Source organism: Anolis sagrei, chromosome 3, assembly GCF_037176765.1.
Source record: "Anolis sagrei isolate rAnoSag1 chromosome 3, rAnoSag1.mat, whole genome shotgun sequence".
In the NCBI taxonomy this organism is placed as follows: domain Eukaryota; kingdom Metazoa; phylum Chordata; class Lepidosauria; order Squamata; family Dactyloidae; genus Anolis; species Anolis sagrei.
In genome coordinates this window covers 217,287,882-217,300,544 of record NC_090023.1, presented here as the reverse complement: position 1 = coordinate 217,300,544, position 12,663 = coordinate 217,287,882, and the positions used below count along the sequence as shown (strand labels likewise).

The 12,663-nt window shown below is 46.4% G+C and overlaps 1 protein-coding gene across 4 annotated transcripts in view; it reads left to right on the top strand.

Moving 5' to 3' along the window:
• Positions 1–960: 960 nt before the first annotated feature.
• LDB1 (LIM domain binding 1) overlaps positions 961–12,663 on the top strand; it is a 92,191-nt gene continuing 80,488 nt past the window's right edge. For 3 of the 4 annotated variants that reach the window (XM_067465867.1, XM_067465869.1, XM_067465868.1), the window contains exon 1: positions 961–1,340. In XM_067465867.1, coding sequence (XP_067321968.1) covers positions 1,316–1,340 — 25 coding nt within the window. In that variant the 5' untranslated portion in view covers positions 961–1,315. The remainder of the gene's footprint in view (positions 1,341–12,663) is intronic. The other variant, XM_060768242.2, reaches the window with a different exon arrangement.

The following is a 12,663-nucleotide window of genomic DNA, read 5'->3' as shown; positions in this document are numbered from 1 at the left end:
AAGAAAGCAAAAAAAGAAGGAAGGCAGGAAAGAAGGTTGGCAAGAGAGAAGGAAGAAAGAAGGCAGGCAAGCATGCTGACAGGAAGGCAGGAAGGAAAGCAGGCAGGATAGGAAAGCGAGGAAGCAAGCAAGCAGGAAAAAAGGCAGGCAGGCATGAAAGGAGGGCAGGAAAGAAAGAAAGAGGAAAGGAAGGAAAGCAAAAAAGAAGGCAGCCAGGATAGGATAGGAAGAAAGCAAGCAAGCAAGCAGGAAAGAAGCCAGGCAGGAAAGAAAGAGGACAGGAAGGAAAGCAAAAAAGAAAGCAGGAAGGCAAACAAGCAAGAGAGAAGGCAGGCTGGAAAGCAAGACCCTCTATCCCTTAAGGGTCTCCCGGACCCCACAGCACTCCGCCCAAGGTGGTGAGTCCGCGCTCGGGCGGGAGGGGAGGCCCACCCACGTGAGGCCTGGCTTGGCAAGGCCCCTGCCTGCCTGCACGCACGCACACACACGCATGCCCCCATGGATGCCCGCTGGCAAACGTGTCAGCACATGTCCCTCGCTGGAGAGCGCGCCATGGAGGCACACACACACAGGCAGGGAAGCAGAGCCATACATGCCAGCGCGGGCCTCCCTCCTCCCCTCCCTTCCCTTCCCTTCCCTCCAAGGAGAGAGAGAGAGAGAGGGTGTTTTTCCCTGTCTGCGTCACATGGCTGTCCCTCCCTCCCTCTCTCTTCCCTCCCTCTTCTCTCCTCCTCCTGGGCTCAGGTCACTTTGACAAGCTCGCGCTCGCTCTCCTCCCTCTTTTCCCTCCTCCCTACCAACATAGACGCCGCCGAAAAATTTGCATATTCATCAGCCCCGGGATCGGATTGGGAGACAGTCGGGGAAAGACAGAGAGCGAGAGAGACCTAGAGAGAGCGTGCGCGCACCCGCCCCCTCTCTATCCCTCTCTCTCCCTCCCTCCCTCCCACCCGCGCGGTCGCCTCCGTCTCGCGCACGCAGCGCGCGCACAGCCAGAGATAGAGGCACACATACACACACACGCGCACACGCACTGAGCTGCTCCTTTAGCCCAACCCTGAGCAAAGAGGGAGAGAGGGAGAGGGAGAGGGAGAGAGAAGAATCGGGTTGCTCCGCTGCTGTTGCTGCGCCTCCTCCTGCGTTTCCTTTTCCCGGCGGGGGAGGCGATCGGGGGAGTCAGCAACCGCAGCAGCGTCGTCGGCCTTGCTGCTGCTGCCGCTTCTGCTGGGCGGGGGTCTTTCCCAGGGCGGCGGATGCCAGGGCCCCGCCGAGCGGGCACGCCGGACCACCCCTGCGCCGGGCCGGGCATGTGAAGATGTCAGTGGGGTGTGCATGCCCAGGTGAGCCGGGAAAGGGGGAAGAAGGGGGCGGGGGGAGCCAGGGGAGGAAGCCAGGCCGGGAAGGGAGCTCGCTCGCTCGCTCAGTCTCTCTCTCTCGCCCGCCTTCCCTTCTCCTTGCCCCTGCTCGGGCCCCTTTGCAGCCAGGAGCAAACGAGACAGAGAGAGAGCGGCAAGCTCCTTGCAAACCCCGCCCCCCCCCCCAAAAAAAAGAGGGGCAGAAGGAACAACATTGGGGTGGGAGGGAGATGGGAAGGTTGCATGGTCCTCACCAATGCAGGAGACTGCAGGGGACCTGAGGGGGGAGGGCTTTGGGGTCGTTATGTGGGCTGTTTCGCTTACTTGCCCCAATTTTCTGCTTGCTTGCCCCCTATATTTGGCTTCTCTACCCCTATTTTACTTGATTGTCCTATTTTCTGCTTCCTTGAGCCTATATTTTGCTTCCTTGACCCTGTTTTGCCTACTATCCCCACGTTTTTTGCTTGCCCCTGTTTTGCTTCCTTGCCCGTTTTGCTTGCTTGTCTCTGGGCCCTTCCACACAGCCCTATATCCCAGAACATCAAGGCAAAAAATCCCACATGGGATTTTTTAGTCTCAAATAACCCAGTTCAAAGCAGATATTGTGGGTTTTTCTGCCTTGATATTCTGGGATATAGGGCTGTGTGGAAGAGCCTTCTGTTTTGCTTCTTTGGCCCCAGGTTTTTATTTACTTGCCCCTCTCTGTGCTTACTTGCCTCTGTTTTTTTGCAGCCATGGTGGGGGTGGAGGTGATGGCCATAGGGTACCTGCGCTTGGCCTAAAACCCTGTTGGAGTTATTGCCCATTTTTGAGGAGGAGGTCTCAGGGGCTTGAAATAATGAGGGGTCAGTGGAGTTTGAAGCATGCTGGGAATGGGGAGGGGGACAGTCTAGGGTGGCTAGATCAACATATCCAAAATATGTGTTGTTCAAGGCTTTCATGGCTGGAATCACTGGGTTACTGTGAGTTTTACATGCTGTATGGCCATGTTCCAGAAGCATTCTCTCCTGATGTTTCACCTGCATCTATGACAGGCATCCTCAGAGGATGTGAAGTCTGTTGGAAACTAGGCAAGAGGGGTTTATGTATCTGTGGGAAGTCCAGAAAGAACTCTGGTCTGTTGGAGGCAACTGTGAATATAATTATTGGCCCCCTTGATTAGCATTGAATGGCCTTGCAGATTCAAGGACTAGCTGCTTCCTGAAGGATTCCTTTGTTAAGAGGCATTAGCTGGCCCTGGTTGTTTCTTGTCTGGAATTCCCCTGTTTCTTTGAATGTTGTTCTTTATTTAATGTACTGATTTCAGTGTTTTTAAAATACTGGTAGCCAGAATTTGTTCATTTTCATTTATTTATTTACGACATTTATATCCCCCCCACCGAGCGGCTTACAAGTAATATGTAAATACAATATATTATTACCATAGCACAATATTAGTATTATATATTACTATATTGTACCATACCATTTCCTCCTTTCTGTTGAAATTGTCCACTTGCTTGTAGATTTCAAGGGCTTTTTGCAGCCATGCTGGTGATGGGGATGATCGCCATGGGGGTCCCCACTCTTGGCCTAAAAACCTGTTGGATTCATTGGGAGGTGGCAGGAGCTTGGAATAATGGGGGGATGGTGGAGTTCGAAGTATGCTGGGAATTGGGGGGGGGGCACTCTAGGGTGGCTAGATCAACATCTCCAAAATAGTTGTGGGAGGGACCTCTCCTGAGTCTTCTTCCGGAGTAACTCAAGGGAGGGGGTGCCCTTAATGTTGGAAGAATGTTACTTGTGTGTTTGGTTTATAGCTTTGTTTTCAATGTCTGAGAAAGGAAGCCTGCCTTCCATGATCAGTGCAGGTTTCTGAGATCAGAAGCATTGTTTCAACTTAAGTGCGGAAGGCCAGTTACTCAAGGCACCCAGTGGGTTTGCTCTGTTTTGTAAGGCTATACTTTGGAAGGATGAAGAGCTGTAAGAATGGATGGTTTGGGGTGCTTGTTGCATGGTGTGTCTGGCCGTCTGAAAGGATGGCGAGGAAGTAATTTTGTGTGGGAGGTTGTGCTGGCACCCTTCAGCTCAACTCCCGTCTGAGGCTATATCAGGCATGGGCAAACTTGGGCCTTCCAGGTGTTTTGGACTTCAACCCCCACCATTCCTAACAGCCTCAGGAAAGGGCCCAAGGCTGCTAGGAATGGTGGGAGTTGAAGTCCAAAACACCTGGATGGCCCAAGTTTGCCCGTATCTGAGCTACATGATGTTTTGGGATTGTGGAATGTGTTGTTTTTCACCTGGTGTAACCTCCAAAGCATTTGAGTCGAGGTGAATGACTGGAAGAGCAAGGCCAGTTATCTGCTTGAGGTGGTCTTGGCTAGCCACTTTGAGTCTCTTTATGGAGAGAAAAAGCGGGGTATAAATAAACATAATAATAATAGGGTGCAGTGCCTAAAGACCTTGGCCTGCACTTAAAAACAATCACAGCTGACAAAATTATCATCTGTCAGCTGCAAAAGGCCACCCTACTTGGATCTGCATGCATTATTCCCCAATAAATCACACAATCCTAGAGACTCGGGAAGTGTCCGACATGTGATCCAATACAACAGCCAGAATAGTGATCTTGTTTACTATGTACTAATTTGGTTGTGTATCTAATAATAATAATAATAATAATAATAATAATACCAGGGACAAAATTGTATCAAATAGGTCTCACATAATGATCTTTCATTATTTTGGTTTGGAGAGCGATCTGTTCCAGATGAATTCAGGAGCATTTTCTGTGTTTGAAAGTTTTGCAAATTTCTGGGTGCACCTCTAAAATATCGTATACCTTATCACCTTAAATGGCCATAGATGTGATGCCAGGAGTGGATTTCCTCATAGGTGCTCCCTAGATGAGATTTGGGGTGCAGGGGAAATCCAAACATTGAGGAACATAAGACATTTTCAAGATTCCCCCATTTTTATCCTTATTATCACTATTGCCATAACCATCATGCTTAGGAACAAGGTTGTTGCTTGTGGCGCTTCTATTTCAGAAACACGTGACATAAGCCACTCTGAGCCCCCTTCGGGGTGGGAAGGGCATGGTATAAATATAAAAAGTAAAGATAAAGGTTTTCCCCTGACATTTAGTCTAGTCATGTCCAACTTTGAGGGTTGGTGCTCATCTCCATTTTTAAGTGGAATAGCTGGCGTTGTCTGTAGACACCTCCAAGGTCATGTGGTCAGCATGACTGCATGGAGCACCGCTACCTTCCCGCCAGGGCAGTACCTATTGATGTACTCACATGTGCATGTTTTTGAACTGCTAGGTTGGCAGAAGCTGGGGCTAACAGCAGGAGCTCACCCTGCCTCCCAAATTCAAACTGCTGAACTTTCAGTCAGCAAATTAAACAGCTCAGTGGTTTAACCTTCTAATAAAATAAATATAGGGCATATGGGTTTTGTTGGAGCCCCTGATGGCGCAGTGGGTTAAAGCGCTGAGCCGCTGCATTTGCTGATCGAAAGGTCACAGGTTCGAATCCAGGGAGCAGCAACCTAGCAGTTCGAAAACATGCAAATGTGAGTAGATCAATAGGTACCACACCAGCAGGAAGGTAATGGCGCTCCATGCAGTCATGCTGGCCACATGACCTTGGAGGTTTATGCGGACAATGCCAGCTCTTCGGCTTAGAAATGGAGATGAGCACAAACCCTCAGAGTCAGACACAACTGGACTTAATGTCAGGGGAAAACCTTTACCTTTACTTATGGTTTTTGCTAATGGATTGAAGGCAGTATTTCCTGCCTGATCTTGGATGCTAAAAGGGGTTAGTCCTGGTTAATCTTGGAAGGTCTTGTGGTATATATTCAGAGGAAGGTAATACATCATCTGTGAGTACTTTTTGCCTAAGGAAATCCTATGAAACCCATAGAGTCAACAGGTGAAGGCACAAAGAAAAGATTTGGAAGAGACCACAAAGCCCATCCAGCCCAACCCCTTCTATGCAGTGTGGAAAGAACACGCTGTCTTTGAGGGTCTTTCCAATGTACACGAGAGCCTTATCTGGTGACCTTCTGTAGTTGATAGGTTTTGATTCTGGAAGAGTCCATGTACTCTTCTTTGTAAAGTTTTCCATCTTGGTTCCTTGTGGTGTGGAAAGACCTTGGTCCTGTCCTACTGCTCCTAGTGTTCTACCAGTTGAGTCCAGCTTTGCTTAGCAGATTCCTCCAGTGAGCAGAGGACATTGGAGTGTCGCACTCCGAATGCAGCAAGCTCTGGAATGCTCTGGTCCTGAATCTCTGATGTCTACAAAGCCCTGGCATTCCCCAGCTATCTATTCCCTACCTGTTGTCTGAATGGATCGACTTCCCTGGCTTTGCTGCAATCTCTGTTTCTAAACAATCCCTTCCCTTCTCCTTCCCTTCCCCCATCACCACCACTACCTCCTCCTCCTCCATCTCCCGCTGGAAGCTGCCAGATCGGCTGCTGCTTCCTCAAGCAGAAAGTCACGTGTTCCCTTTCCAAAGCCAGGCCAAACATTTAAAGCACCAGGCACAGCATGGGTTTCTTTGCCCCCCCCCCCTTTCCCCTCCAGGCTTTCCCAGTTCCTTCACCCTTCCTTGGCCCACCCTGCCTGCTGCTGACACTCATGGGGAGGGCGAAAGCAGCAGGAAAGGGAATCGACTCCTATGCCCAATGAAATCTGCATTCACCCTATACAAAAACCCACATCTCCAGAATGCCTAATTTCCCAAAGAGAATCTAGCATTAGGGGTCAACCCATGGACATGGAGGCTGATCCTTCTTGCATCCTTAATTGAAGGTAGTGTTGGCGCCAAGTCCTCTCCCCCGCTTTTGTTGTTTTGAATTCCAGGCTGAGCTTGTTGTGTGCCAAGAGGCTGATTAAATCCCACTTCCCCAAGGTGCATGTATGTATCTGCATGTGCAACAACAACAACATATAGTCACCATGTCTTGTTCTAAGCCAGTGGTTCTCAACCTTCCAAATGCCGCAATCCCTTAATACAGTTTCTCATGTTGTGGTGACCCCCGACCATAAAACTACTTTTTGTTGCTACTTCAACAAAATTTTGCTACTGTTTTGAACTATAATTTTGCTACTGTTGTGAATCATAGACTCATAGAATAATACAGTAGGAAGAGGCCATCCAGTCCAACCCACTGCCAAGAAGCAGGACTATCGCATTCAAGCACCCCCGACAGATGGCCATCCAATCTTTGTTTAAAAGCCTCCAAAGAAGGAGCCCCCACCACACTCCAGAGCAGAGAGTTCCACTGCTGAACAGCTCTCTCAGTCAGAAAGTTCAGATGGAATCTCCTTTCTTGTAGATTGAAGCCATTGTTCCACGTCCTAGTCTCCAGGACAGTAGAAAACAAGCTTGCTCCCTCCTCCCTAAGACTTCCCCTCACATATTTATACATGGCTATCATGTTTCTTCGCAGCCTTCTCTTCAGGCTAAGCATGCCCAGCTCTTTAAGCTGCTCCTCATAGGGCTTGTTCTCCAGACCCTTGATTGTTTTAGTCACACTCCTCTGGACACCTTCCAGCTTGTCAACATCTCCCTTCAATTGTGGTGCCCAAAATTGGACACAGTATTCCAAGTGTGGTCTGACCAAGGCAGAATAGAGGGGTAGCATGACTTCCCTGGATCTAGACACTATACTCCTATTGATGCAGGCCAAAATCCCATTGGCTTTTTTTGCCGTCGCATGACATTGTTGGCTCATGCTTAACTTGTTGCCCACGAGGACTCAAAGATCTTTTTCACACATACTGCTCTCAAGCCAGGTATCTGTGCATTTCATTTTTTCTGCCTAAGTGGAGTATCTTGCATTTGTCAATGTTGAACTTCATTTTGCTAGTTTTGCCCCATTTCTGATATGGAGGATGTATTTTCACTCACTGGACCAAATTTGGCACGAATATCCAGTACACCGAAATTTGAATACTGGTGGGATTTGTGGGGTGGGGGTGGAGATTGATTTTGTCATTTAGAAGTTGTACTTGCTGAGATTTATAGTTCACCTATAATCAAAGGGTATTCTGAACTCCACCAGTGATGGAATTCAACCAAACTTGGCACACAGAACTCACATGACCAACAGAAAATACTGAAAGGGTTTGGTGGGCATTGACCTTGAGTTTTGGAGTTTTAGTTTACCTACATCCAGAGAGCACTGTGGACTCAAACAATGATGGATCTGGACCAAACTTGGCATGAATACTCAATATGTCCCAATGTGAACACTGGTGGAGTTTGGGGAAAACAGACTTTGGCATTTGGGAGTTGTAGTTGCTGGGATTTGTCATTCGCCTACAATCAAAGAGCATTCTGAAGCCCACCAATGATAGAATAGGGTCAGATTTCCCAGACAGAACCCCCATGACTAACAGAAAATACAGTTTTCCGATGGTCTTTGATGACATTTGGGAGTTGTAGTTGCTGAGATTTCGGAATTCACCTATAGTCAACCCCACCAATGATATTTGACATTTGGGAGTTGTAGTTGTTGGGATTTATAGTTCACCTATTAACAAAGAGCATTCTGAACCCCACCAATGATAGAACACAGAACCTCCATGACCAACGGAAAATACAGTTTTGTGATGGTCTTTGTGACCCCTCTGACACCCCCCCCCCAGGGGTCCCAACCCCCAGGTTGAGAAATACTGTTCTAAGCTATATCAGAAAATAGCAGCGTTTACCTTTATGGTTATACCATTCTGGGATTCAGACGGTCCCTCAGGAAAACGGTGTCCCCTGCCGGAATGAGAATTAGCTATATTTTCAAGGTTGCAAGGGGGAAGGAAGCAGGCAAAGGAGAAGAAAACAAGCCAGAATCGTGTGCCTGTGCATATAAATCGTCCTGCTGCTTGTAACGGTGGATTTTTTTCCTCCATGATTTTGCTCCTAGAGCCCATGACAGACTGTTTATCGGAATATAGAACAAACAAGCCTGGTTCTGGCCTCCTGCCAGCTAGAAACATTTAATGAGCCTCTCGCGTGGCTGCTCTTATGGGGCGGGGGGAGCATTAACTTGGAGGAGTTTCCAGCTGTGGGTGCCTTTGCCTGTAAAGAGGAAGCTGTGGCATTTGTACGTTACCACAAAAGAGCTGACTCCGTTGGCCATTTCTATATGCAGTGTAACTCTGAATTTCTTCCATTTCCCAGGGGGGAAAGGCCAAGGCTAGTACTTTGCAGTCATGGGAGGTGGGTGGGTGGGAGGGAAAGATGCTTGCTAAACATCCTGTTCTGTTCCAAGCCCCTCCCTTGTTCTAATAACCAGATATTGTTCTATTTTTTGATTATTTTTTTGAAAGCGGGACTGATCCAGTTGTTAAAGTGCATGATTTTTTTTCGTGCCAGGAGCTTGAGAACTTGAGAAACTGCAAGTCGCTTCTGGTATGAGAGAATTGGCCGTCTGCAAGGACGTTGCCCAGGGGACTCCTGGATGTTTTACCATCCTGTGAGAGGCTTCTCTCATATCCCCACATGGGAAGCTGGAGCTGACAGACGGGAGCTCATCCCGCTCCCTGGATTTTAACCGCTGATTTTTCAGTCAGCAGTCCTGCCGGCACAAGGGTTTAATCCACTGCACCACCATGGGTGCAATGATGAGAAAGGAGATACAATAAAGAGACTGATTTTTTTTTCCGTTCCAGGAGTGACTTGGGAAACTGCAAGTCACTTCTGATGTGAGAGAATTGGCTGTCTGCAAGGACGTTGACCAAGGGACGCCTGGATGGTTTAACATCCTGTGGGAGGCTTCACTCATGTCCCCACATGGGAAGCTGGAGCTGACAGATGGGAGCTTACCCCGCTCCCCAGATTCAAACCACCGACCTTTCAGTCAGCAGTCATGCCAGCACAAGGGTCCAACCCACTATGCCACCGAGGCTGTAATGATGAAAAAGGAGATAAAATAAATAGACTGATACTGGAGATGTATTCCTATTGCCTGCTGCAAGACAAAGATTCTCATGCAAATGTAGGTGACACAATCATTCGTACAAACAAACACGAATGTGTGTCTTCAGCTGAAGATTGGTGGTCCAGGATGTAAGTAATTAAGACCCCTAAGCAAAGTTTGTTCCAGTAAGGAGGGAAATGGTTAGCTTTCTGAATGAGTTATCATTTCACAGCTGGAGTCTAAAAGGATTGGCTGATAAATTTGAGCTTCCAGTTCCTTGAGTAGACTATTACGTGGCTCACTCCCCAGAGCCATCTGGATTTGCTTTCTGAATGTATCCACTGGCCTACGGGCACCATCCTTTGCTTATTTATCTTTCTGTATATGAAATAATGGAGCCCCTGGTGGCGTGGCAGGTTAAACCACTGAGCTGCTGGACTTGCTGACCGAGAGGTCAGTGGTTTGAATCTGGAAAGCGGGGTGAGCTCCAGCTGCCATCCCAGCTTCTGCCAACCTAGTAGTTTAAAAACATGCAAATGTGAGTAAATCAATAGGTACCACCCTGGCGAGAAGGTAAGAGTGTTCCATGCAGTCATGCTGGCCACATGATCTAGAATGTGTCTATGGACAACACCGGCTCTTCAGCTTAGAAATAGAGATGAGCCCTGCCCCCAAAAGTCGGAAATGACTAGCCTTAACGTCAAGGGGAAACCTTTGTTGGAGCATGTAAGGAATCAGTGAGTGCGTGTGTTTCAACTGTAAAATAAGATATATGAAGTGATTGGTCGGTCAATGCCCGGTGAGCAGGCTGAGCCTAGGACTTTTGGATACTGTTACATTTTTGTTCAGGATTGAGCTATGCAGGGAGAAAAGCAGAGAGACAGCATTTGGAGTGTGCTCTCACTTCATGAGCTGCTGAAGGAGTTTATCCACATGGCCAAAAGAAAGACAATTTTTTGAAATCTCTCATAAAAGGTCATTATATGAGTTGATGCAACTGATTACATTTGCACATGTGTTGTTCTGAATTAAGAAGAGTAAACTACTTGTTTTGCATTGTTCATCTGCATGGCTTGGACTCATGTAAGCCACTCCGAGTCCCCTTGGGGAGATGGTGACGGGTATAAATAAAGTTATTATTACTATTATTGAATTTTTCTTTGATTTTAAATGTAATGTATCACATATGTATGTTGTAAACCGCTCCGAGCCTTCGGGGAGTGGTGGTATATAAAATTGATTAATTAAATAATAATAATAATAATAACAATAATAATAATAATAATGGCATATTTTCTTTCTCTGGCAAGGCAGTGTGTGAGCTGATCAAACATGAACTACACATGATTTATTTTACATTACGCCACAACCTTTACCTTTACTTATATGAGATAATAACCTGAATGCTCCATTGTAGCCTTCTAGCAGCAGATATGAAAGTAGTAGGGAATGTGGGCCCTTTGGATGATATTAGATTGGATCTCTCATTAGCCTGAGACGTCATAGCCAAATATGAAACTGATGGGAATTATAATCTAACAGCATCTTGATAGTGAAATATTTCCCATCCTGAAAAAGGAATATAGGAACTTTTGCTTTGATACATGGAGTTCAACAAGAAGACCTTCATCTTATTTTTAGCCCCAAAACTCTTATCATCACTCTTTCAGTCAAATCAATAAAAATCCAAATAGCTGCAAAGAGTGTGCTTCACCTGTATTGACACTAAATTTAAGCTGTGTTGTGCTTTTGGATTTCATCTGAAAAGATCCCTTTCAAGCAGAATGAAGGGCAGGTGGTTCTGTTATAACTGCTGAGCGTAGACTGCAGCATTGGCATTTATATGGCAGAGATGCTTCCATCCCCCCTCCTCCCCAGAACTGTTTTATGGCCGCTATCGAACATATATTCTGGCTTTTCACAGGGTGATGCTGCTGAGGAGATCCAGCCAGGGCCGGGCAAGAAAAGCCTGTTTACCTGACACTAGAAGAGCAGCTTTTTGGAATGCATGCTGGCAGAGAGATTTGGGAATTGCTGTTTAAACACGTAACATTTCCAGGCTTCCATGTCTAGCTCTCCCGGAGTGCTTCTGTGCAGACCTTTCCCTTCATTATAAGTGACTGTCACTCAATTATTACTGAAAACCAAGACAGTGTTCTCACCCTGTGGATTCATACCCATGTTTTCATCTCTCTAGGAGTGTTTTTAAAGACTGGCTTATGGCAAATTTCATGTGTGTGGCAGCTTCCAATTTTTCAGAGGTAAATTGGTAATTAAATATTACTACACCCCTGATTCAGAACAGAGGCACCCAATACAACTGGTGATAGTATAAACTGCTGCTTTTCTACATTACTTGCTCTGCTTTGTTGTGTTTGCAGCTTCCCCGTTACCTGTGATCTGTTCAGTAGTTTTAATTAGAATGTTGGCTTTGTGCTACTCATAAACTCATTTTATCTCTGTGCTTAATACAGATGTGAGGAACATATGTCCAACAAGGCATTCTGAAATTAAATTTTAAATCTCAATCTTTTCCAGCTTTACTAAGGGCCCTTCCAGACAGGCCGCATATCCCAGGATCTGATCCCAGGTTTTCTGCTTTATTTATTTATTTATTTATTTACTATATTTGTATACTGCCCCTCCCAGCTTTCAGGCGAATCAGGGCGGTTTACAATGGCAACAATTTGATGCCCCAAAATACCATAAAACATTTAAAAACATTAATACATAATATAAAACCATAACAAGAATACTAAAAGCATAATTCATTTGGGTCCCCCGTCTCGTTGTCCAGTCGTTCCAATTCCTATGACTTTTACCTTGCATTTTCAAATGCTTGCTCAAACAACTAACAATTTTAAACTGGATTATATGTGTCTGCACTGCCAAATAAACTGGGGTGAGATTCTGGGATATAGGGCTTGTCTGGAAGGGCCCTTAGTTGAATTAGGGGATTCTTTGACACCAGGGCTCTTTGACAGGGGATATTAAATAATAATGTACCGGCTTCCTCTGCTTTTATATTGGGCCTGCGTACCTCAGAGATAAGGTCAATTTCTCCTCACTGGGCAGACCAGTACATTAAAAACATCTACCATGTAAGGATCCTGAGTCATTATAGTGCAGGGTTACAGGGTGTGTAATCTTCCAGATGTTGCTGAATGGCATCTCTGAAGTTTCTCTATCATGGGCTATGTTAACCAGAACTCCTGGGAGTTTCGATTTGACTGGCTGTTAGGAATTGTGGAAGTTGAAGTCCAAAACACCCGGAGGACCCAAATTTGCCTATGCCTGGTCTAGACAGATACACTATTTGCTCCGTTCTTCTACTGCTATCTCCTGCTCATTGTGCAGATCTTGAATTGTTGACTTTGTGGTCCAACCAGTATTGCAAAC